Source organism: Temnothorax curvispinosus, unplaced genomic scaffold (genome assembly GCF_003070985.1).
Source record: "Temnothorax curvispinosus isolate PA1 unplaced genomic scaffold, ASM307098v1 QBEX01001491.1, whole genome shotgun sequence".
Lineage (NCBI taxonomy): Eukaryota > Metazoa > Arthropoda > Insecta > Hymenoptera > Formicidae > Temnothorax > Temnothorax curvispinosus.
The window spans coordinates 494,022-520,687 of NW_020211271.1; the positions used below are offsets into that span (position 1 = coordinate 494,022).

The window sequence follows — 26,666 nt, forward strand, 5'->3', positions numbered from 1 at the left end:
AATGGTATGTGCGCAAAGTTTCAAACTTTTGGAATTTAGGAGTTGTTAAACTTCTCTTTTTGACAGCTATTATTTATCACCACTTTTCGCTATGTTATATAAATAAATGATTATACACACATATGCATGCGTCAAAAGAGAGCTACTTTTGTTAAGTAACTTTTACATCGATATTTTAGTCTCGGGATATCTTATGGTAAAAAATATGTAGAAAGAAAGAAAAATTTGTTTCACATTAGTTTGCAAATAAATTTTAGAAATGTATTTGTATGTAAGAATCTGTAAATATTTTAATTATTTTATTTGCGTCTTCTTGAAACTAATGCAATTTTATTTCGATAATTTTGTGTCTGCCCTGTATTAAAATTCATTTCTAAAAAAACTAGATTATTAAATTAACTAGTTTATTTTAAAGTACAATGTGGTGTAGCAATAATACTGCACACAAATAATGTATATCTATATTCAAGATATTTCTCATGTTTATATAACAATTCACAATTTTTCTGTATTTAAGAGAAATATTATTGCGCACGTAATTATATTTAACACGTAAAATATACTGTAATTAAAGTTACATTTTGAAATTAAAAAATGTCAAAGCGTGACTAAAATTAAAATTATATTTAAAAAATTAAGAACTATTAAAGTGTAATTATTGTTTGTTTTTTTATTATAATACAAACTACAACTTTTCATGTTTTTTTTTATTGGGAAATCGATTCGATATAATGTTTTCTTTCGTAATCACTAAGAAAAATTTGAACACAATACTCTAAAGTAATTAACTATGCAGTTTGCGAGATCGTTTACGGAACTTTAAGAGGAGATTAAAATACGCTCCGCTCATTTTAAAATACAGTTTGTAAGGAGAAATTATTACACGCTATCTTCTCGAAAGAGTCCATTTTTGTGCGGAAGATGTTATAAGTAGCGTTTGTTAATCTCTGCAAGAGCAATTTTTTTTAAACGTTGCGTAAGAAGACATTTTCATTTCTGATTAAATTTATTTTATAAATTACAATTTTAAAAAAGAAATTCTTCATCTCTCAGGATGTCGAAAGTTTTCCCATCGTTTGGACTTTTAGCGAGTGCTGGCTTGTTGGCAGATTCGCTCCCCTTTACCACGTTATTTATCGACTGCTTCCGTATGCACATCTTCAAAAACTTCTCTTTTGCATATCTTAACTTCGATTTGAGAGGAGAGCTACGCTGTGTATCGCTCTTCTCTCCGACGCATTCCGTTCTCGACCTCCTTACTTCTTTCAACCGTCTTATCGTTCAGCAGATTATTCTGCAGATACTTGCTCCTCTAAAAGTTAACGTCTGGAAATCGTGAATTGATTTGAGACAAGCCACTGTTGAAATTTTTAGAACGCAGATATACAGCGGCTGAAGTTTACCGAACGGAAGTTTCTTCCTTTCTCCGGTGGGAAAAAGGAAATCGAATGTCGATAGCTTTTTCTCGGAAAAATTTGATTCGGACACTAATGATTAGCTATTCAAACGAGTAGAAAAAGTAGCAGTATAAAATGTTTATGAAGTTATTAAATATTGACTTTAATTTGGTTAAATTAGTTTTGCGTACAAATAAAAATAATTTAAGCTTTTTTATTATTGTATTTGAAGAGATACACACTATTTGTGTCTGCCTTTTATTATACATCACGTGCTTGTGCAATATAGATAAATGTTATATTATTGCATTAAAAAGAATAAGAGGTTAAGTATTCTGCACAATTTTATTTAAAGTTGTGTAAAAAGAGCGAATATTTTTATTTGGAGATGTTTTATTCTATGCGGAATATTAATTATTGCTAATGTAATATATGTGAAAAATTAATAGATATAGGGTAAAGAGAGAGGCCATTTGAGTCAGTTGAAGAAAGAATTGGATAAAACATTTTCAAGACAGGGAGGAACTTTTTCATTTTCAGGATAGAGAGGGGCTTTTTGACTTTTTTTTGTCTTAAAACATTTTTTTTATTGATTCAGCATTTTTACCTTATTTATATGAATGTAATATTATATAATATAAAACAACATATTCAAAATTTATTTTTAATTTTTATTGACAATAACATTTTCCTGAAACACTGATTAGAGAATGTTAATATATTTATTTAATTTGTCTAATAATAGTATTGCACACGTATGAAATAAAATGACTGGAACGCTGACACTTGCATGCTTTCTAATATACAGTAAATACAAGCATAGAATAATAGAGAATCAACTTTGCAAGTATGCGTGTGAGTCGTGCGGGTAAAAGTATTTTTTCTATTTCTAATTAAATTCAAGTTGGTTGGTAGTTTATTTATGAACACAATTTCGAATGTGAATTTGATTTTATAATTTGCGTTGATAAATTTTTTTAAAAATCATTGTTTGAAACCTAAATGCATGCATTCGTGAAATAACTTGACGTAATATTTACAATGCTAAATTGTGAGAGTTTATTATCATCAACATTGGTGAAAGCTAACTAGAACATACTAAGACACAACTTTTGTTTACAGAACTCAATATCCCATTTGCATTAAACTGCTTGCTAGAAACTTGCCAACTTATAAGGAGCAAATAATACCTGATTCCCATGATGAAATGTTGACTCCCTTGCGACGAGATTTCATCGTTAGATTTATTCGCGAAGATGTAATGTATTTGCGAATGTAATACTCTATCTTTATGAAATGTGAAGATTTCTGAAAAGATTTTAAAATTTGTTGTTAAAAATTTAGTTTCAAATACATATTGCTAGGTAATGGCTATTCTATTATTTTTTTTTTTAACTTTCTGTACCATTCCTTTGTAAAATTTCTTAACAAATTACATTTCCGAATATTTTAAATGCAGAAAGGATTGAAAATTTTATACTAAAAGAAAATAAGTGGTATTTTTATCTCAAGCGGTTGATAAAATTTAAAGTCTGAAGATATTTTAATAGTAGAAATAATAAGTTTTCGCGAAAAAAAAAACTTCTGTTTCAATGCGCGCGAGTTTATGATGACCAACGACACAAGGCAACTTAGTTTTTGAAGTTCGCGAAGAAATTCGTCCACGTCGAAAGACATCCAAATCTCATTCCACGAATATTATTCACTCGTTACGAGTTCAAGCAGAGTTTCTATCAAGTAGTGTCACTTGGATAAGACGTTTCTTTAAACGAAAGTTACATGATTACGTGAAACTTCACAGTCCTCCTTAGATTTCGCCACTGGGGATACAGACTCTTGGAAAACTGTCTGCAGCTGAATCTCTCGCTTCAAGTTTCGCAAATAGGTTTTTCTTTGATCCCACGCGGAATCTGTCACATCTTCCTTCACGTTTGGATTTCATCGCCAGAGTATTTCAGCTCTCGAGATATGAGATGAGCTAAGGGCCATGATTTTTCGATACGTGGATTCGGCGAGGCGTTTTGAATCGTTGAAAAAAAGATCGTGAAATCTTTGAACTTCTCCCAGCGAGCTTCGGCTTCACGAAAGTGTCGGTTTGCGATAGTCACGTGGCGTGGCAGATGAGAATCTGGAAGCACCGTCTTATATCTGCGATAATCAGGAGAGCCACGAGGGTCAGTATGATGTTGCTTGACGTAGCCGCCGTGGAATTTCGCCGATCGCCTCCGTGCATGGCCGCCGGTTTCTCCTCTTCTGTGAAAATAGTTGAGATTCTTTGACGGGATCAAACGCGAGCGAGAGAAATGTAATTGGACGTACAGAGTGCTTATGAAATATCTGATCGGCAGCATATTTTATATCGATTGCGCTCTGCTAAGGATACATCGTATAAATATTGCAAATTATTGATTTCTGCAAATTACTGGTTTCTGAATTACGTTAAGCGAAAAGCAAGCAAAATATTAACAGAGTAAAATGTATTAATTTAAAATAATAACGAGAAATTTAAATTAATTAAAGAAATGACTCGTTTTTGCAAATCAAAGAGTTCTCTCTTTAACAAGAAAAATATTTATTTTATTATGTCACTAGTTTAGTTATTACTGTCTATACGCGTTTCATATTGCAAATGTATGTACGCGTTCCCTCGTCAATATATAGATAGAAAACTTGAAATGGTCGCCCGTTGATCCCGGTCGGAATTGAGCAGCCGAAGTAGGATACTGGTTAACTTTCCTTGTTGGGACGAAAAAAATTGGCGACCTGTCCTATATACTACGATCCTCCGAGATTGAGGGTGGTTCGCAGATTTTACGCTCTATAAAATTTGTCCTATATTGGCTACGTTTGTTTTTACCCGAATCCAGATTTCACGCGTATATATATATATATATATATATACGTGAAAGCATAAATAAAAAAAATGTTTTCTTAATGGTTCGAGGAGAAAGAGGATTTGATTTTCAGCATTTTCGATGATCGACGAGAGAAATTTTTTCAAGAGCTGAGATGGAAAGAGCTTGCAATGAAATTGCGAGATATAAAGATGAGTCTTCGATACTACGATAAAAAAAAAAAAACAGCCGAATCAATATACGATTTTTAAATTTTCGTTATATTTCAGTCTGTATAATCTTAGCATATGTAGAATCAATGTAATTATACCTAAGAAAATAGTATATTTATTCTTTCTTTATTATGACTAAATACTAAATATTAAATTGATAAGATCGAGTGCGTTATATATTATCACCGCATCTATCGAGTCGTTTAGTAATCTATGTCAATCTGTTTATCAGACAAAATTATTTAAGTATCCATGGAATCGGAAGATTAATAAGTCACAAGCCGAACAATTGCTCACCTTCGATGACATGTATCATGATGTGAGCCGGTCTGGCATTGCTCGGCAAACACGTGTAATTCGCGCCGTGTGAGAGCTTCACCTTCTCCACGACGAGCACAGAGCCATTTTGCCTGAGCTCGAATCTAACGCCGGGCTCGTTGTCGTAATTTATCATGCGCGCCTCGCGATACCAGAACACGTAGCTGGGCGATTCTGCGGCCGCCATCAGCTGGCACTCCAAACGCAGGCTGGATCCCTGCTTCACGTGGAGATCCGGCCCACCCGGTATCACCGTGTACGCCTCCGTGATGTTCAATCGCACGAATCGCTGCTGCATTGGTGCTGTCTGAATCTATTTTATTAGAGCATCGCGAAACGAGAACTATGATTTATAAAATATACTGTTCTTTATGCATATATTATACATATACGTATATGCATGAGAAAGAATAAAACAGCACATTGCAAAAATAAGAACGAATTCTAGTGAGATATTACATATAATTACTTTGTAGTATAATTAAGTTAATATATCACATTAAGAGGGATGCTCAACAGGTTCTCTACAAATAACAGCTTCCTACCAAGGGAACTGTTATTATTTGATAGGTTTAACACATTGAATATACAATATTACTGCTGTCTGACCGCGATCGGTTTTCACTACTGAGCCGATAAACACCAGCCATTTGATGCATGCGGCCAGTAGTAAAGATCGGTGCAACCTGGCAATTCTCCCGCTTGTTATTTTTTACGGTTGAAAAACTCCGTTACGGACAGAGGAGAAAAATTGTGTTAAGAATCAGTCGATAGCAATACTTGTCGAAATAACTCACTTAAATTTTGAAATTGGATATTTTTGTGGTGAAAAAGGATACTTGTCTTGTATTCAAAACACGTACATTCAATCAGCATAAATTTATGCTGATATAAACATAAAAATATTCCTATACTGTTCGAAAAGAAGTTGGAATTCTAATCAGAACTATCGAATTTTAAAATAGGGTTGTTAACTTCACACACCCGTTTTAATTTGAGTAAATTGTAAACTAATTTTATTTACAGAAAATTAATAAGTAACAAATGAGATCTACTAAAGTGTCATATAATTTGTGGGTGAAGAGATCAATTTTCACAATTTGCAAATGTTTTCGGAATTATTAAGATTTTACGGATTATAAATCAAAGTTAGGTTTGTGCTAAGTTTATAGTAGAGTTTATATAAATATATCTAATTTCTTTTACGAGTAATATTATACAAAGACATAATGTATATCACAGTGCGATTACAACCTTACTTATGGCCCTATTTATTCGGGAATAGCATATTTTCTTGTGAACATCACATATTACCTGACATTCGTAAAGACCCGCATCTTCTTGCTTGACGTTCTTAATCAGTAGATTCCAGCTAGGACCGTTGCGATTGTTTGCGACAACGAACCGTGTGTCTATAGAATGTGTGTCTCTACCTAATGTGAGTAGTTGTCTGTCTTTTCGTCTGATCCACGTTACCTGAAATACGAGTTTTATTTGTTAATTCGCTGTTCCTTATTAAGTATTTCGGGATAAATTATCTCAAGTGCATAAAAAATATAAGTAAGATTAAAAGTTGACGTATGTAGATACAAATGAATTTTACACGTATAGCGTGCAGGAAATAATGGAAATTTGCTACAGTAATGTTCTTTTCTCTATGCGTGCATACATTGTTACTTATTCTAATATGTTATATCACGCGCAATTTTACAAGCTATCTCGGATTTTATGTAGTCAGTCGATTATCATATTTATAAAATACAGGATCTCGCATTCCTACCGAACTTTAGTCATATAATTCCGTCTTCTATAGTTACCGAAAAAATATGTAGAGTTGCGAATTACGTTCAAAGTAAAATAAAATAACATTCCAGAGACGCCCGCAACCTTTTTGCATTATTTATTCGCACGTTGGCAAAGCGCGCGACCGCCTTTGGCGAAACGACCCAGATCCGTATGTATTACTTTACCGGCACTCGATTAAATTTTCAACCCACGCGACGTTTTCGTAAGCAATAGGAACAGAAGTATCTGCTTGACAGATCTTCTGAAATATCCGGCACGATACTTTGCTAGAAAAATATATTGCGTGAGTCTCGCTCTGTTGATTTCAAAGACAGACATCGACGGTTATTTATGGAAAATGTCTTCCAGGTAGAAATAGATCTTCCGCAGAATCTCAAGATATTCTTGTGCGTCAGCGAGAAGTTTCCCCCCTTACGCGAATCTATACTTACTCCAGATATTTTATTCAATACCTGAATCGTTAGGTGCTTTTCATACCGTACAATAAGATATCGCATTATATACTGTACTTTATGTAAAAGAATACTTTCGAGTGCGCGTGTTATCTTTGCGTTCATGGTTGTCTCGCGCGTATTGTCGCCAGGAAGAAGCCAGCTGTGAATTATTTTAAAAATTGAATTCAACGTCTCTTCCTTTTCTGCGAAGGGAAATGAAATCTTTTCGGGAAGATTGTGAGGCTAGTACCGAAACGTCCAATTATTAACGCCAGCCTTGCCTCTCGCGGCGCAATCTCTTCACCTTCCTCAACTTTTTTGCATCTTATATCAGTGCAGGTGATGCATATCCATTGTCATGCGGCCGACGTTGCACGATGACGAGCGACTTTACATTTAATGTTTGTATTTCGTGGCACAAATCCTGGAAGTAATGGCCGAAGTTTCGGCTGATATTGAAGGATAGGGAATTGGCGGGCGTTGCAACTTTGAAGATATTTGACGAACATCGCGCATTAAATTATTATGTATGCCGCGCTGTTTATTAGATGACAGCGACCGAGTTCGAGACTGACGCTAATCGATGTTGCGGCTGCTACGTTATATTAATGCGAAAACGTTCTTGTTTTCTTACAAATAAAAGAATGATAAATAACAGAAATAAATCTTCGTTAAATTCGAGTATAAATTTATAATATATTTTGGACAAATATACATATGGATTAGTAAATCACAATAGATTATTTGTTATGTATAGGGATAATAAAATGGAGAATGTAAATCGCATTTATGTAGATTAATATATATAAATTATTGCTATACATTGTGAAATATTACCATTCGCAGATATTAAATGCTGTCTACTTGCTGATGCAATGGAATAATTATATAATTTTTTGATAAGTATACTTATTGGTGCATCAATTTATATTCTCTCTTTTATTTCTGCTCAGAGTTAACGGGGTTTTTGTATATTATTCTTTATATTATATTTATTCGGAATTTTCGTATTATAATCTAACATTTGTAAAATAATATTACAATTTTAACTAAATACTAAAGAACTTTATGCGTTTACAGGAGGGCGCGCGCGCGTAAATCGCGAGGAAAATAGCGATATATACCGTTTTTCGGAGATGCGCGGTTTCCGGTTGTGCTCAATTCGCCGATTCTGATGAAATTAAGCGGATTCGGCGATTACGAGCGGCGCGCGCGTTGAAGCGAATTACCGACGGGATGTTTCAATAATAGGGGCAAATTCAATATTGACGGGCGTAGAATAAATAATTCGCGGATAACGAGTGGCGGTGACACATTCGCACATCCATTGTCGTCGGCATGGAAAGAGCCGCGCGTGGAAGCGAGATTACGAAGTTTGAGGGAATCCTCATTCGCGCGCGACTCTTTAATTACGGTCTTTCATTAAGAACCCTTTCGGTATGCGTCGCCTCGAACATCATTATAATTTATCGCCTTGTCCCTCCTTTATACTTCCTGTCACCTCTCTTTCTTTTTCACCGCGTTCTTTGTCATCAACTGTCGACGATTGCATTTTTTGATAGCTTTTTGAAATACGAACGTGATGGCACTTTCGACGATTACGTTCTTATCTCTTTGCGCTTTAACGTGAATGAAATTGACTGAATATTTACGGGGTTGAGTTAAAATAAAGGACCATTAAGGATAATCGTGATGTTGAAATGAATATGGAATATTTATAATCCTTTCATCTGATTTTCATTTCGAAGGTAAATTTCAGGCAATTCTCGACAAAGATTTATTTTCAGGGAAGAACGTACCAAAATATTCTCGTACGAATGAGGGAGGATCTCTCCGGATATCATTTCTAATGCAAAAAGTTTACGCATTGTTTATTTCGTGTTTGATGTTAAAAACTATTATGTTACAAATTATATCCGTATCTGAATCCAAGGATTGTTATTTTGCCACCGTTGAATAAAATTTGCACGTTTTTTTTTTCACGTGTCGCTTACTCGCGTGTGCGTGATTAAAAACTTGCCTTTGTAACGCAAATCAGCGATGCGCTGAAAACACTTTGCGCATAACGTATGCATTACACGCGCTGACGAAAAAAAAAAACAATAAATCCGTGGCCCCCAAACAAAACGCATAGGGACGAATAGGCTGTAAAATTAATTCTCGATATATGTATCTCGGGTACGGATTGTAAACGTAATGGCCGATGAATAGCTCGTTATCTTCTCTTCTTCCATCCATATTGTTTATCGGTCCCGCACGTATTCACGGTCTGCCCAAATTTGCAGCTATCATATGCCACTATAATAATATAATAATAAAATATTTTTGTTAATGTTTTAGAATTGATTCAGAATTATGACTGTCTTACGAAAACTCGAAACTGCATATTGTGTTTTTAGTGAAATATGAAGTTGATTTTTTTAGATAACAAGCGATCAAAAATCCAATAAATAATAAAATATTGTTTGTCATTTAGAATTTTATATTAAGATATCAAATTGAAATTTAATGAGTGATCTTTGATATCTTTAGCAAGAAAATTCATTGATATATTGAATAATCTGGCCGTCATTTTCGCATTTTGAGAACGGCGTATAGGTACGCGATAAACTGCAAATGTTTCGCTTCAGTCTGTAGTCTGTATATTTATCAAGCGCGAAGATGTAAAAACAATTGAAAAAGCACTCGAAGGGTTAATTACGACGAATGGTTCGGCGGACGATATCGAGGCGCGAACGTCAAGACGACAGTCAATATCGGCGCGCCGAGAAAAGTAGTCCGAGAAACATTCGCTCGATCTTTTATTCATGTCACGTCGATCAGAGCCTCGCTCCGTGGCTCTTCCTGTCTTCTCGCGTCCAACCTACATCCGGCTGTTACGCGTCCGCGACGGACGTGTCATTTTGCGCGATAACACGCGCGTGTTGCGACACGCGTGACACGTGAACGCCGCACTGGCCCTGCGGCGAACCCTCGATGCCCCGTCACGTATTCGATGAGAGTGCACTCTCCGCAGGATGTATACGTCCTTTACAAAGCAATGCGGATGTATTGCTCGTAAATTCTCGTATCGACGGCAAAGAGAAGGCTATATCCAAGATTTAATGAACGAGTAAAATCACGTGAGAGAGTGGATAATATTCGCGTTTAACTCGTACGATGACTTTTCGCGGTTATAGGTAATGATCATTTTATACTAACCGAACTTTATCAACTTTTTACATACGTAAAGAGAAATATTGAACGATTTTCATTATAATCTTATTATTATTGTATAATTTTATCATTATTATTTATATATTGTATATCTATTTTAAGATATGATATGATATGCGGGTAAATAGAGCGGAGGATAGATCTTTTAACATGCGATCGTTTAATCGATATTCAGAAGTGATATAAAATATAATAGTTCTCGGATATAATATAATTCTCGGTAACTCGCGGACTGTGTCTTTCGCTACGTTCCTTATAGACGCTCGCTCGCTTTTGTCTCTCGCCTCGCGCAGAGAACACACTCGCACGCTCGCGACTCGCGTGTCACGCCGATCCCGCGTGATCAATATCGCACGCGCCACAACCAACCGCCAAACTTGGCATCCTACACTATGGCTACGGTCAACGTGACGCTACAAATGCTTCGAAGCATTCCTTTTCTCTTTTCTTTCAATGAAGAAAGAAAGAGAAGAAGAACGCTCCAAAACATTTGTAGCGTCACGTTGACCGTAGCCTATATTAAGCATTTATTATATATTTTATTTATCAATTTATTAATAATATATTCTTTAATATGACGCTGTGGAAAATGTTAGATTACGCCAATAAAATTTAGAGTTAATTTTGAACATTATGCTTTTCCATTAAAAGTAATAATTTTTAACGTGAAAATCTGACTAAAATTTTATTTTAAGGCAAAGTTTAAATTAGATGTGGAGATTAATAATTCATTTATTTCTCTACATTTATAAGGTTAATTTTTCAAAGAATTTATCAATTTTTATATAACCGATTTTAATACAATTTAAAGTTGTTGTGACTATATATACATTATACATATTACTCATTATGGTTTAACTTCTTATCTTATTGTTAAAATGAAATCTACTTCTTATAATATGTAGAAGAATTCTAATCTTTACATAGAAATAATAGAAGCGTAAATTCTAGTATTATAATATTGAATCTCATTAAGTTTTCTTTTAATTCTGCATTTTTTTTTCTTAATCAGCTTATAAGGCTGTTATGTGCGAATATAAGTTGTTCCATCACATTATATTAAGCGCCAAGGGTTAATGATGTCAGTAATAAATAATAGCATACCGTAACACTATACTCTCGCGTGAAGGGTCGCGATGCGACGTCAGCGTAATTAACCTCTCCTTATGCTCTATGAGCATAGGTGAAAACGTTTGAATTTATATCAACAAAACCAGCATGGTATAACGTTTTATTTACATTAATTTTACTTATTTCAATTATTTTCTTTATTACTAAATATATTGTCAATTTTATACATTTCTTTTCTTTCTAAAAACCGTTTTAAATAATTTTGGAGCAAAAGTATTTTTATGATTAGCTCGAATGTGTGGTTTCTTAATTCTAGAACTACACACATAGATCTTTGAGACTCGGCAAAAATTTCAAGTAACTAGCTTCCTTGAAAAGTTCTTTTTCAAATATATTCTTTCAATTTACCAAAAACAGGCTTAAATTTTGATTTTTATGATTAAATTTTGTGGTATTTGACATTCTATTGGAAAAATATTCGTTGAAAAATATGCATTTTTTCAGAGTTATTTGTAAAATTATTCAACTCAGTCTAAAAGATTCAGTATGTAGTGTATGCAAAAATATAGCGTACAAAGTCAGAGAGAGAAAGAGAGAGAGGCGTACATATTTTTTTTGCTTTTGTTTAAAAATTTATTTCGAAAAACTTATTTGTTTAAAATTTTCTGCGTCTTTAATCGCATAACTTCTAAACTGAGTTATTTCCGATGTCCGTTTATACAGAAAATATAATAAATTCGAATATGAGTTTACAGTTTTTTTGCAAGTAATCATTTCTATGTTCACCTGGCGTACAGCGAACGCAGATAGATTTCGTATGTCAAGGTATTATAGGGCGATACGAATCAGTGATTGACCTGACTTGACAGAGCAGGAATCCCTTTTGTTCCGAATTTCTGTGCCTCTCGGCGAGAATCACGCTTTACGCTTGTCAATCCACTGTTCATAAATTTGCAAACAAGGATTATGGACTTTATCACGAATTAATATCCCCGCGACACTCGCTGTGGTGCCACGTAGATCGCAGAGATATGGCAAAATTACGCTCTGACTTTATTACTCCGAGAGTGATCCGTTTGTGATTACTTTAGTTGAAGCTATTTGAGCAAATCTGTAATCCTATATGATTGCTATGATAAATAATCTCAACGAATTAGATTTCTTCCTTTCTTATTAATTTTTTTATTGTGCGCATATTAATATTATAATTAAATCATATTTGCTGTATTGAAAACTTAATTGCGAATAATTATAATTCGTATAAAATATAAAATAAACGGAATTTTATATACATTTTACTACAAGACGCAAAGTAACTATTTGTGTTTTATTGCTGCATTTTAAATTCGAGAATATATGTACGTTACACACGTGCAATACATATACAACGCAGTTTTCTAGTCTTTTTTAATATCATTTTCGTAAACAGATAAGCACACATATGCGCAATGTAAATGTGAGTTACAATAGCGCTTCATTGCGAAATAAAACGTACTTTCCGATACTACAGGCTTAGTAACCGGTATATACGCATCCGGGAAGTACTCTTCCTAACGATAGAAAGGCGTTCTTTGCCCGTATAAATTCGTGCTCAAGGGATATTGAGGCATTTTTCTCCCTTTTAAAAATCGCTGATCTCCACAAAACGAATAGTGATCCTAACAGATCGCCCGATCAGTTTTCTACATCGTTTATAGAACTGTAGGACGATTACGCTAACACGTACTGTGTCTGACATATCTGATAATATTATAATTTCTGATATTATGAATATTATAAAATCACTATGCCTTCTCTTGTAAGTACTTTCGAAAGTGTCGGTCGCTAAGCGATAATACATTTTCAAACGTATGTAGAAACGATTTCCACAATATTGTCTGCGGAAAGCTTTTTCTTTTTTAATTTTCCTCGAATCTTTTATTCATTTAAAATGTTTCAAGTCAAATGTGCATCTTTTAAGACATCTTTTACAATCAAATGTTTACCCAACTCAGCGATTCTCGATCTAAAGATTCTAAAGCGAACGCAATCCTCTTTTTATATTTTCCAGGAAAAGTTTATCTATTGTGCTCGAATATAAAGATAATATAAACTTATTTTCTTTATGAGAAATGCACATTTTTATTATATGTATATATAAAATACAAAGATATTATAATGATAATTAAAGAGATATATTTTAATAAAAGCAGAGATGTATATTGATTATTTATCTATATGTATATCGATTATTTATTTATTATGGAGAATTTTAAAAGAAAACGGTAGAGGTAAACCTTGATAACATGAAAAGAATTTCATAAATAGAAGGCAACAATTTTTTTTTGCAAATTTCCGTACGTCTCAAAATATTGACATGTTCCCTAACGCGAGACATTAAGCGCGGAATCGTGTGTCTCTCGAGCTCCGTCATTATTGTATTAACATCTTGCGGAGCATTCAGTTTAACTTTACCGCAGCTTCTTGTGAGTGCATGTGAACTGTTTGTACTGATTGAATTTGACGGTCTGGACGCAACGTTGAGATCTTTGAAGTGAGTATATATCACAATTAAGGATAGTTAGAGCCGTTTCGTTTGTGCCGTACCGATCGATCCTCTCGTCTCCGATGACCGTCTTATTGACCGAAAACGCCGGTGGAATCGCTCTTAACAGTTTATAGACCTGAACTGCTAAACTCTCAGGAGGGAATTCACTTCTGGGAATTGAACAGGATTTTTTGTAAATTGGACGTGGTCTCGCAGGTAACGAGCTTGCAATTCTGCTTGAATTGCTATCGATATACACATGGTATTGTGTCTTTAATGTTCGCGCCTCGATTGTGTTTACGATCGTCCTTTTCACACAGTCATATTTGTATCGACAGGCTACAATTTTCAAACGATAAATTTGGCGATTGTCCTTCGAGTGACCTGCTTTCTCCATCTTATGATGCAGCCACGAGATATTATTTGTTTCATGTTCATTTGCAAATACTATACGAAGCCTGCCAGTCATCGTTTTTCAATGCAAAGGTCTCTGCAGAAGGTTCATGCATTACACGTGTACAGTGCAAGCTTACTATATTAATATGATAATGAATATTGTCGATAGTAATTTCTATTGCGTTTCCTGTAGTATTGATAGAGTTAATCTGAATCTTTCTCTGAGCAATTTTTATCCTTCAATTCAAAGTTCCACACCGTTGACACCCCCAAAACTAGCCACAGCAAGTAGCAGTACTTGCTCTACTTCGCCTACAAATAAATCCCCGGATGTGAAGAATCAGTTCGATACTTTTGGTCCATTTGAAAATTCCAACAGGAATTTACTACATATATTTATATTAAAGAGATTTCGCTATAAAAATATATGAAAACAATTATAAACATCAAGGATACATATTGTATAATGCATCATTTTAATAGTTTTTTAATAGCATCGAGAAAGCATAGTTTAAAACCATTTTCGTTCATATCTCAACCAATTAAATAATAAAATCATACACAAGCCGTATATAGCTTATTCTTTCAAGATAGATCAGGATAGGAAAGAATGACCTCCCGCGGGCGAATCAAAACTTCATTGGCAGGTAAACTTAAAAATAAAATCTACCGCCTTTTTAACGAGCAGTCAGCGCGAGGGTAACACGCATGGGGGCTTTATAATTGCATTCTCTCTGGTCGAATGCGAGCGCGTCCGGTTCTTGTTACGACATACGTTTTACCCAGTTATGTGACTGCACTGGAAATTTATGGCCACTAAAACGCCTCGCCGCTGGCGAACGCCTTTCGTTATTCCGCGAGTACTCTTAATTAAACGAACGACGATGTTCCACGCAGCCCTTCGCAACGCGTTATAAAGCGGCGCAATCGAACGGAGCTCTCGTTCATCCGTAAAATCATGAGCTCGCCGACCAGCAAAATCGATGGTTTCCGATCAAAATTATTTCACAGTTGCAATGGAGTGTATTTTATACCGATCAATTTTCAGTCAACTTCAATACAATTTCAATTTTCTCTGGAGCTACACCGAGAGCTATGTATACACGCTATATTTTTGCATACACTACAAAGGGTGGATAATCTGAGACAAGAACGGTGTCTTTGGTGGTTTAGTCCTTTCCGAATAGCGCGCGAGGTCCTTCTCCGCATGCCCGAGCTTGCATGCATGGCCGTTGCATTCTGCTTACGCATTCCGACCGTGATTCCCGATAGACGTTCTACATAGACGCGCAATCATCCTTTGAAGGGATAATGCAGAGCTAATTGTTACGGTCAATGAAATAATGTGGAGATATTGTCGTCGTATTGCATAATCATGTGACGATATAATTATTGCTTTGATGTTCTAGACTATTCCGTGATGCATTTATGTACTTCATGCTCTCTCTCTCAAGTTAATTTCAGATAATATCGATTATTTGATTAAAGCCTAGCAATACATTCCGGAATACATTATGTTATAAATACGTTCGATAGAAATTTCAAGGGCCAAACATTCGAAGAAAGCCATAGAAAACATAGATATGCAAGTTTTCTCTACGATAATAACAATTTTTAAGTTTACATTTTGTCCTTTTTTTCTCTTCTAAAAATGGTTTTATATTATATATGTTTCCAAATTTTGTTATTTTGAATCGTGATGATAATTAGATAAAAAAGAATTGTCAATTTCTAAAATAGCATTTCAAAAAGAAGACTTTTAAGGTTTGAAATAAAGATAATAATTTTTTAAAACTCTGTACATGATATCAAGGTATCATTTTATTGAATTTGCAGTGATCGAAGTGGAACCAGCAGAAATAAAAAATAAATTGCTAAAAGAAATGCTTGATGTGATTTGAAAATGGTTTTAAATGGCTTTAAAATGCATTTTTTTGAAAATAGTTCTCTCGATGTTCGATATGACTAATCTTATTGATCCTGTTACGTTAGTATATACATACATATATATATTAACGTATAAATAAATTCCAACTCAATTTTTTTTCTTCCATCGAGATATTTTTATCGCATTAATCGAATCAGTAGCAAAAGTATGTGTAAATCATATATAGTAAAAAAAGAATCGAGGTGGAGGAGTATTCGAAATGTCAGTACATTCGAATGGAAATGAATCCCGACAAATCCTGTATCTACTTTTCATTGGTAACGGAAACCACGTCGAACATTTCTATCGTGCCTCTTGCGATTAGCTGCACACGCGCGTATAGGACGCGGGGGATTCGGTGCGTGATCATGTGCGCTCTGATGCGCGGATGCACACGAGAAATTCGCAGGTATTCGGCCGATGTGCCGCGTATAAATTTCGTGACAGTCGGCGCCAATATGTATGAATATTTCGGAAATCAGTACACGCGCGCCCGAAATCCGCGCGGAAATCCCGACGGAATGCGGAAACTTCTCCAATTTTCTGGCTGGCATAGCAAATAGTCCTTGGAACGCGCAATACTAAGTTTGCCGCGGAATAGCGAAAGCGAGCTCTTCTGCGAGCTCTTTTTCACGACTGTTAATGAAATGACTCGCGTAGCTCTCGCGATTGAAAACATAGTATAAATGGAACTGCTTTATAATTTTGGAAGTTTGGCTTTTTTTCTTAAGATGCTCAGTTAACAGCGTCATAAAAAAAATGCAAGTGTTATTCGTTATTATAGAGAATGAATTATAAAAATCATTTTCTACAACATTTCTATTCTATAATAAATAAATAAATAAACGAGAGGCGTCGAAAGTATATGAAAGTAGCGTTTTCTGAAATTTTTTAATTGTACATACATATGTCTTATTATGCTGAGCTTTTGTTTGTTAAATCGCGTAAATTTTATCGTATCAGTGCGCGAGTTCAGAATAATTTTATGACAGTTGATAATCGGGTAATTCTGTAACGCAGAGCATAAATTGCGCCAGTGTAGCGAACATTCGAAGCGAAAAAAAAAAGGTTATCAGGATTGTTACGACCGGTTATCTCTCACGAGCTTGTTAAAATGTACGCTATTATGAATTTTGAAACAAAATCTCCGTAATTTTCCAGTATCGCTTATTTAAAATTATGGTTAATAATGCGAAATATAATTATCTCGTTTTATCTGCGATACATTTTTCATGAAAATGCCGTTATTTTCATCAAAAATGTACTCTGTATATGTCGCAGAAGCTAATGAATATTGAAGCTTAATAAAGTATCTTAATTAGTATAGAAGTGTCGAATTTTCAATAAACAGATAAATTTCTGCGGATAATTCCTTCGCTTTGCGAGACATAACACGAGTTATGTCGTATTTATAATTTCTTTGAGAGAGAATGTTTAATGAAACAGGAAACGAAAGATATAACGCACAGTCACGTGTGGTCAAGTTGCAATACGGAGATTTTGCACTTGTGCAGCTATAAAAAGAACTTGCACTTTGCATGAGCGTTCACCGATTGAAGGCTGACCTAATTACAAATTAATTTCTGTTTCATGTGGATCTGCTTCGTAAATTGGGACAATCAATTTTCAAAAGCAGTTTTCTTATGCTTGATAGAAATAGCGAAAAATAAAAATTCAATAGTTTATAGTTATTTATCGATTATTTCTGGCAGTTTCATGATTTTAAATAGTTTTTTTTTAATTTCAGTCACTTTGATTACTTTATTGCATTGCTATACAAGTTTTCATTCTGATTTACGTTACGAAGTGCTTTTCAGGTTCTCGTTCGTAAGATAATTGGTTTTCGATAGGATAATGATGCCAACAGTAGGTATTTGTAATTCGAGTTGAATCGACGAGTTTCGACGGGGAAACGAGTTTACTGTGACACTTACAAAATCGAAAAATCCACAACGTTCAGTGTTCAGTTACTCCACGGAGATCCCATCGTAGTTTAGGAGACTTACTATCTTGACATGGCGACGAGGGGGCGGGGGAGAAGCAATAAATGAGAACGCTCGCGTTTATTCGTTTGAAAAACAATGGATGGAGATAAACCCGGCAGTGAGCGACGCCCTCCATCGTCATGGGATAAGACATATACATACATATATACACACAGGCATATACATATATACACATCTGTATCTGTGCGTATGTAGGTATATAGAATCCGAATTATTAGCGTATTGTAGACTTTTTGAAAGCCGTTTGATAAGAGCGACGTTCCGTAATCGGAAACGATCACGGGATGTACAGATGCATAATGTCGAACAATCGCAAATCCGTGAGCGTATACGATCAAACAGTGCATGACCACGAATGCCATCCCAACGTAGGACAATTCTCACGCGAAATCATGTGTCAACGAATATTGTTTAACTTATAGCATAGAATCGTTGACTTATACACAAGCGGTGAGATCGCGCGTGTCCGGTTCCAAGTCGCTCTGTCAATTACACCTGTTGCAACGCTTCTATTTGCATGTTTCCGTATCCGACCGACGAAGCCGCAATCTCTCCGATTTGTAGACGTTTCGCCGTTTAGTATAGCGCGTATTGTTTCGGGCGTTCTTCCTCGGGCAACTAACTCAAATCGGTGCGAACTTGCCTTTATGTGCAGTCACTTTATTGCGCGTCGCGCGACTATCGCTTTCACGTTCGCGATCACGACGAGACTCGTCCCTTCACCCGCTTGTCTTATCCCCGACAATCCTAGTCGCCGACAAATTGTCTCATAGGCACACTTGACGCAGTTCTAGTGTACGTATAAAACGATCGTTATACGAAATTTAATGGAACGCTTATCAGTGGCGAACAATGCTGATTTTATGGCCAAAAGGCAAACGATTCTAGAGCACGTCTTACGAAAATAAAAGATCTTCATAGTTCAATTGTTACTTTCTCATTTAAATGAAATAAAAGTAAGGAAAATTGTTTAAAAAATTTTTTTTATACATTATAATTAACACTAAAACTACCGAAGATTAAAAATGAAAATAAGGGCAAAATAAAAAAAGGGAAAATAAATTTATAAAATTAAAAAGTCAGAGAAAGAAAAATAATGTTTTGCAAATAAATAATAATTATTTAAAAAAATGTTAAACAAATCAATTTGACTCCCTTGATAATTCTATAATAGTTGTAAAGAGAGCGAGAACCAGGTTTAATGCAATATAATTTTTATTGCAATGAATGTACATGCGCTCGCATGCATATATGCGATAAGTTTAACACAAACGGAGGGTAAAATCGAATGAATGGGCCATTGTGATGTCGAGTTTTAATAGCTCCCCGAGCGGCGGAATGATGTAATGTCGAAGAATGGGTAAGGGAATCTCTTGAGCAATAATTCTGCAATCTCGTAATTATTCCTTAAGCCTATTGTATTCTGGCGCACCGGGTCGAAGCCTAACCGAGTTAAACGGCAAGTATAAGGGCGCGCATACCCGGGGTGGAAATTACAGAGCGAAACGCGTACTTTACAAGCATTTACCCTGAAGAACTCTCTCCCCGCGGTTTTACATGCGAACCGCACGAAGCTCGCTACCAGCGGATTAATTTTCAACAATTAATCGACGTGTTTAAATTTTCTCTTCTAAGGTTTCTAAGGTAGCGAATATCGTTATTTCAAGGAAACCGAATTTTTACAACAATAATACAATGGATCAAACTTTTTCTATAATAAAAAAATTTATCTTTTTTTGTGCGATTTAAAGCTTATGCGGTTCAAAGTTTAAGGTAGCATTGTTATCTCAAAGTAATACGTTCTACTTATTATATCGTTAAAATATTAATCAGATTAAAGATTAATGGTAGGCACATGCCTACACAAATTATTGAATACAATTCTCAATTAACTCGTTTTAAATCGTAGTCTTATTAGAGTTTTCGTAAAAAGTTAATACTTATGTGACGAATAACAAAACATCAATCGTATTGGGAATTTGATCTTTTTTACGTTTTACGATGAACTGCTTCTAACTCTCGCGAATTATTGCGATAAGCGCGCAATGGCCAGCGTGGCGCGTTTCCGACGTCGCGTTTATTGCAACCGCAACTGCCAAAATGTATCTCGATCGTAAATTGGATATCCGGGGAATAATATTTTTTACTTCTTATCGCAATATCGCCAGCACTAATACGCCGGCCAATGTTGACGACTGATATTTTCTCGGTTGTGCGGCACCGAGATGAAACCAGCTTTCTCGCACGCTCGAATCTCCCGTTGCGCTCGCAAACCGCTAAATTTTCCGGTGAGATTTACCGTGCAACATGTACCGGAAAGTGTCGCGGACCGGTGACGCGTTTTGTGGCGAAAATATTTGCCACGGCTTTTTAACGTTTTTCAGTCGTGACGCGTGTGTGCGCGCGTGATATCGCAGTAGATCCAATATGATACGTTATTGTTTTACGAATTAGATAACCCCACTAATAAAATATAAATCTAATCTCACGTGGCTCTCAGACGCGCGAATCAGTCCGTTAAATCGCTCCGCAAAACTCTTCATTGCATTTTGCAGCAAGTGGCATAAAACCTTTTAAAAATGTTTATCTGCCTCTTGTTATCGGGTACAACAACAACAGATAACAATGATCGCATGAACAGCGTAATCCGGTGTAACAGTTCGCTGAAAAATTCATTCAGCCATCTGTTTTTTTCTTTTTTTTTCCTCCCGTTGTTGTTTTCCGATTCACTCGCGCTCGGCCAACGAGAGCGCGCGACTCGGACGAGAGCGGCAAATGGGGCCTCTCTCGGAAACAATAGACAGAGGCAACGAGCACTCGGAAATGGCCCACTTAATCGGCCCCTCTCTGACAATATATCGATACTTCGCTCCGATGGGGCGTTGCTTTTGTTGCCGAGGACAACGCGGCTACCCGATATAATTGAGCCACGAGAGCTGGCTTCCACTTACTGCCGACAGTGGTGACTATAATTATGACCATGCGATCGTATCGCAAGACATTACATTTATCGACTTATCATATCATTATCTATATTTTAGCTCTGTTATAAATTTAAATATGTCAAAATTCACGCTTGTGTGTTTCCCGTGTTTACGATTTCGGCCGGTTATATTCTTTGGAAATTTATCGCTAATATATGTATATGCATATCCCGAATAATTTAATTCAAATGTAACGTCTATAAAAAAATCAATTTTAAATTTGAACAAAAAAACCCAGATGAGAGATAATAAATTAATCCTTTTAAATATTTAATTCTAGTCATCTGCTCTGGGACTTGTTGGTAAAACGGCACAAACAAAATCGTGAATACATTGCAACTGTCGTTGCGCGACAATGCAGTAAATATGTACTAACGGCGTTCGATTTGTTCTCGCGAATTCCTCCTACATTCATATGCACTTTCGTGGAAATATCCCCTATCGTTTCCGGACACGATCGATCCAGCTTCCGTGAACATTCGCGTGCAATCTCGCGAGGAATTCTTGACGCGCAGCGTGACCGACTGAAGACCGGCCGAACATAAGCACTGTCTATCCGACGAAATAGCGCGGATTCCGGCTATAAAGAAATAAACGGAAATATTCTAGGGACAAAAGCGGCACTTTTGAGTAGGTATGTGTGTGTATGTGTGGCGTTCTTTGTCAAAACGTGGCACGTATTTTCGAACTCTAAGGCCCGGTCTACAATCAGTCGTATGTCGGAGTCGGATGTCGCAACGTAGTCGATGGTCCAATGAGGAAAATTCGTTTCCGAAAAAGAAATTCTCTCATTGGATCATCTGCTACGTTGCGACATCCGACTCCGACATACGACTGATTGTAGACCGGGCTTTAAATCAAATAATCAATCTTTTTAAAGAGCTATATATTTCTCTCGCCGATTGAGACTGGGATTCCGCCGGTACACGGATCGATGTGCGCCGTTTAGCGCGACCCCATTGTCCCTTTCAAAGCGTCCCGATGCTCGCAGCTGCAACGTCAGATTGGGGTGCTTCGGTTGCACCTGCAGCGTCTCGTATGTACCGTCGCGCGCGCGGGTCAATCGTTTGCCTCATCAGGCAGGAATGCCTGGCGACGTCGGCGTCGCTTGTTAACAACGACGTCGCCTTCGCGAACAAACACGCGCGCGCTCTGACCCTCGATAGATGTATCATATATTAAACAGTATATATACGCTTGATGTACATAACGTGTGTGTATATACATTTCCGCAATCGACCGTGCGAGCTTTGCCTATCGGTGCCGCGCCGCTTCGCTTCAGGGAGATTGCTCTTGATGTACCGAGCGTCTATGAGCGTCTAATCATATCCACATATATTAGACATATCTCTAAATGTATAAATTAGTGCTGGTAATTACGGATTACAAGAGACGTGTCCAATTACGTTTGAAATTCCATTCAGACATCGCGCGAAATAGAACCGAAGCTAAGAAGAAAGATATTGAAAAATTGTTTTTAATTGTCGTTCACTTTCTATGCGTATGATTTTATTTCACATATATTTTATATTTATTTATGGCAATAGTATGTCATACATTCGTTCGCGTCGGTCACGTCGAAAATCAAGCTCTTCAGTTCTACTCATATAATAATGAAATCGATATCTGCTTATCAAAATACAGGCATCGACGAGAAGCAAATGTATGTAGGTATCTGTATCCGTATGTGTTCACTCGTGTGGACGCTCGCGCACGCGCCGATCTATATACTAAGGTAGATTACCTGCAGGTACATTACCTGCGAGAGATCATTCATTATAGAATTTGTAAAGATCGATTGGCTCGTAATATTATTCGACATTCTTCCGTCGCAATCTGGTTACAAAAGTCCCTAATTGAACATCATACATAGCAAAATGATAAAATCCTGTCTCTATTAACGGTGCGCATTTTTGATCCATCATGCTATCAATTACGGCAATCTTCGTTCAACCTTTTAAGCAGCTTTTTTTCTTTGTTCCTAGCAGGATGAAGCTCGCTCGAGGGAATCTAGACGAGGCTCGCTTTGATAAGGCTCATTAAACGAAGGTACGTAAAAAGTACTTTGAGTGGCACGAATCAAATAAAATTATTCGCGGACACGACTCTGCCATACGGTAATACGACTTTTTTTTATGAATTATTATGCAATTATGAGTTCTTCGTTTTCACTTTGCCCCGCTAGTGCATTAGAGACTTTTGGCATGTACCTCGCAAACGATACGTGTGCGTGTGCGTGTATCTGAAGCATTTTTCAGTAGAAAACATCATTTTTTAATTTAAATATTTAACACATATTGTTATTATGAATTTGGGAGCAATTACGATTGTCGCGATGTTAAAAAAACTCTCTTCGTTGATTCAGATTTGTTTAATTCTAAAAGAATTTAAAGGCAAAATAAAGACTTTTATCACAAGAAGAAAGAAGGCAGAATATTTCGTAATTTGTCGTTTCAAGAAGAATTTTAACAAGGTACGCGAGAGATCGTGTCTTCGAAGTTACATAATATTAATTTGCAAAACAGCATCGATGTTGTGATTACAGACAACTTCTTATCCATAAAATTATAGCACATACACATAGGTAGCTATTCAATATCTTCCTTGTCTTTCAGTTTAGAGTTCCTTATTATAAGAATTCCATATTTCTATTTTTTCTAAGATACATAAAGATTGATTTTTTATACTTCTACGAAATTATTTCTTATCTCTTGACATTGGGCTTTAAGAAGTTGAATTTTCTTTTGAATGTCTAATAGTACACTGTCGATATTCTGCATTTTTCTCTTCAGTACAGTCTGCAAAGTGCTCAATATGTCGAATTCAACGGACGTCTCCACAGAACATTTTACCTGAGTATTGGAATGTTTTTTCATGTACTTGGTACATTCTTGAAGGTGCATATTTGTGTAATATGTTCTTGAAAATCAAAATATTCTTCTGTATCATGTTTTGTGCCGCGAGTTTGGACCTGTAGAGTCTTCACATCCGGGGATTTGTTTGTAGGCGAAGTAGAGTAAGTAGAAACGTTGACTTCGGGGGAATTCGTGTTGGAATTTCCAGATGGACGAGGAATATCGATCTGATTTTTCACATCCGGGGATTTCTCTGTAGGCGGGGTAGAACAAGTAGGAGTGTCGGTTTTAGAGGGATTTATTTTAGAATTTTTAAATGGATTAGAAGTATAACACTTCACACACGGAGATCCCTTTACAGGCGATTTAAAGCTAGTAGTGCTACTTGCTCTGATTGGTGTTGGGAAGTTGGTAATGGGGGCCGGTTTCAAGAATTTTCTGGGACTTTCAGCTGAAGGACTTGAATTTATCGGAAAGAGATTCTGATTAAGTTTATCAATACTACAGGAAACGCAATAGAAATTTGTAATGTTAAGGTTCATCGTGATGTGATGACGGTAAGCTTGCAGTATACACGTGTAATGAAAGAGCTTTCTGCATGAGGGACTTTTGCAGCGAAAACAATTATCGGTGCAATTGTTTTTGCAGTATTTGCAACTGTACACGTTGGGATGAAGCGTTAGACGATCAGCTTCTTCCCTACGAGTTTTACTGAGCTTCTGAAGTGGGCAGTATTAATCAGGTAGCAATGGGTAAAAGCAGTAGCGCTATTACGCGGCTTTCCACACGATTAATCGTAACATAGAGGGTCGTGTTAATAGAAGGTATAAGTATCCTATGATTTATTCATAGTCGGCTCGCGCGCAACTGCGCAACTAATATTCAAAAACGTGGACATCAAATCGCACTTGAAATGTTACTTAAGAAAACCTTAATCATTTAGAAACCGCTTAACTTCAAAAATATTTGCTTTATACGTTTATAAAATTTTAATTTCTTGTTTTAGTCACTTATCTATACTTGTGTCATTTCTTGCTACTGTTCAACTCTTCTCATAAGTTTCTTTCTTTGCTTTCGATTCCAAATCTGTGAGAGAAAAGTACTTATTGCAACGCGAGAAACGGCGGAGAAGAAGCGGCGCCTATTCACAAAATCTTTAGCGCAGCACGCGTCGGGCTGGAAAGAAAATAATCCTTCTTCAGCGTGGACGAGACCTCTATTAATCACGGCTTTTCTTTGCACGTGTGAACGCGCCGTGCCGCGCCGCGCGATAACATCGGCGCGCCATTTAATTAATGTCCCCTCGAAAGAATGGTTTCCAATCGCGAGAAATTTATTGGCTCTCGACCGTCGCCTACATTCGGCCTTGTGGCTTCCAGGCCACTCTTCTCCTCATTTTATTTATTCCGTTATGTCTCGCGAGGATGCTTCCTCGACGAAGTAAACTTCGAAGATCTGGACAAAAGGCGCGCGTTCGATTTTCTTGTCCGTTAGTCGTTTCTCCACTCTTAACTTTGTTCCTAGAGTTGTACGAAACAGGGAATTGCCTTAACTATACTAGTAAAAGAGAGAAAAAAATAGAAATATAAAATCATGATGTATTGCAAGTAGTATAAAATGTATTCTACTTTATTATTTAAGAATATCTAATTTGAAGGAAGAGATTAAAGTTTGTGTGTGAAGCTACTTTATTAAAATTTATATTTTACTTTAACATTGTAAAGAAGTTTTATAATATAATTAATACCAATAAAATTATCATAAAAAATGTGAAAATTAATAAAACCTTAATTACTTTATTTCAAAGTACAAGAAATATTTTTGTCGCAAGGGAAATGTAATTGTAATCTTCAAATTTAACTTGATTTTGTCTATAAATGTGCCAGTTGTGTATTATATTTATACATAATGATAATAGTTTTACGAATTATATATTCTCAGCACTAATCTTAAAGTTCACAAACACCAGCACCGAGCAGCAATCAACATACGGCTTATAATAAAATACCTTCATCAATTACAGCTTACTTTACGTGAAATTTCGCCCTTTCCGCTCTTTGTTTCACCTCATTTCCATCCTTGATTATTTCCACAGCGTCGAATACGCAACCGCCCTTCGAGACTTTACCGCGTCATGTTTCATTCGCTTTCCGCTCTTTCCGGCAACGTTGGAATTAAACTATTTCATCCGGTTTGAACAACAGTTTATCGAAAGGCTCGCGCAGAACGATCCGATCGCGTTTCAGCAGAGTCGTTCGCGCAGAGCGAACCCCGGCTAGTTTCTCACGTTCGAGCGTCATTAACAGCAAATTAATAGGCAACGTGAACACAGCACGTCGTACATTATCGGTTTGCAATGTGTCACGCCGCCGGTTTATAGTCGTTATTCCACCGCTTTACATTCGAGTGCACTTCTCGCAGCTTTAATCAAACCTCGTACGGTCTATTCGGTACAAGTGCCGAGTATTCTCGACGTCAATCGAAATAATTGCGATAAAGGGATAAGTGTACTAGTAGTAATTTTGCATTTTCCAACAATTATACATATAATAGTAATAAAAGAAACATCTACATTAATTCAATGGTTATTTTGAAGTCGCTAGATATCGTTGTTTTCTTTACTGTTAGTTAGATATCTCTTAATTAAATATAACAATTGTTT

The 26,666-nt window shown here is 36.1% G+C and overlaps 1 protein-coding gene across 2 annotated transcripts in view; it reads right to left on the minus strand.

The window, feature by feature from the left end:
- Positions 1-2,908: 2,908 nt before the first annotated feature.
- LOC112464214 (fasciclin-2-like) overlaps positions 2,909-26,666 on the minus strand; it is a 50,011-nt gene continuing 26,253 nt past the window's right edge. For both annotated transcript variants that reach the window (XM_025031085.1, XM_025031075.1), the window contains 3 exons: positions 6,097-6,258; positions 4,762-5,095; positions 2,909-3,650 (listed from right to left, as the gene is read on the minus strand). In XM_025031085.1, coding sequence (XP_024886853.1) covers positions 3,502-3,650; positions 4,762-5,095; positions 6,097-6,258 — 645 coding nt within the window. In that variant the 3' untranslated portion in view covers positions 2,909-3,501. The remainder of the gene's footprint in view (positions 3,651-4,761; positions 5,096-6,096; positions 6,259-26,666) is intronic.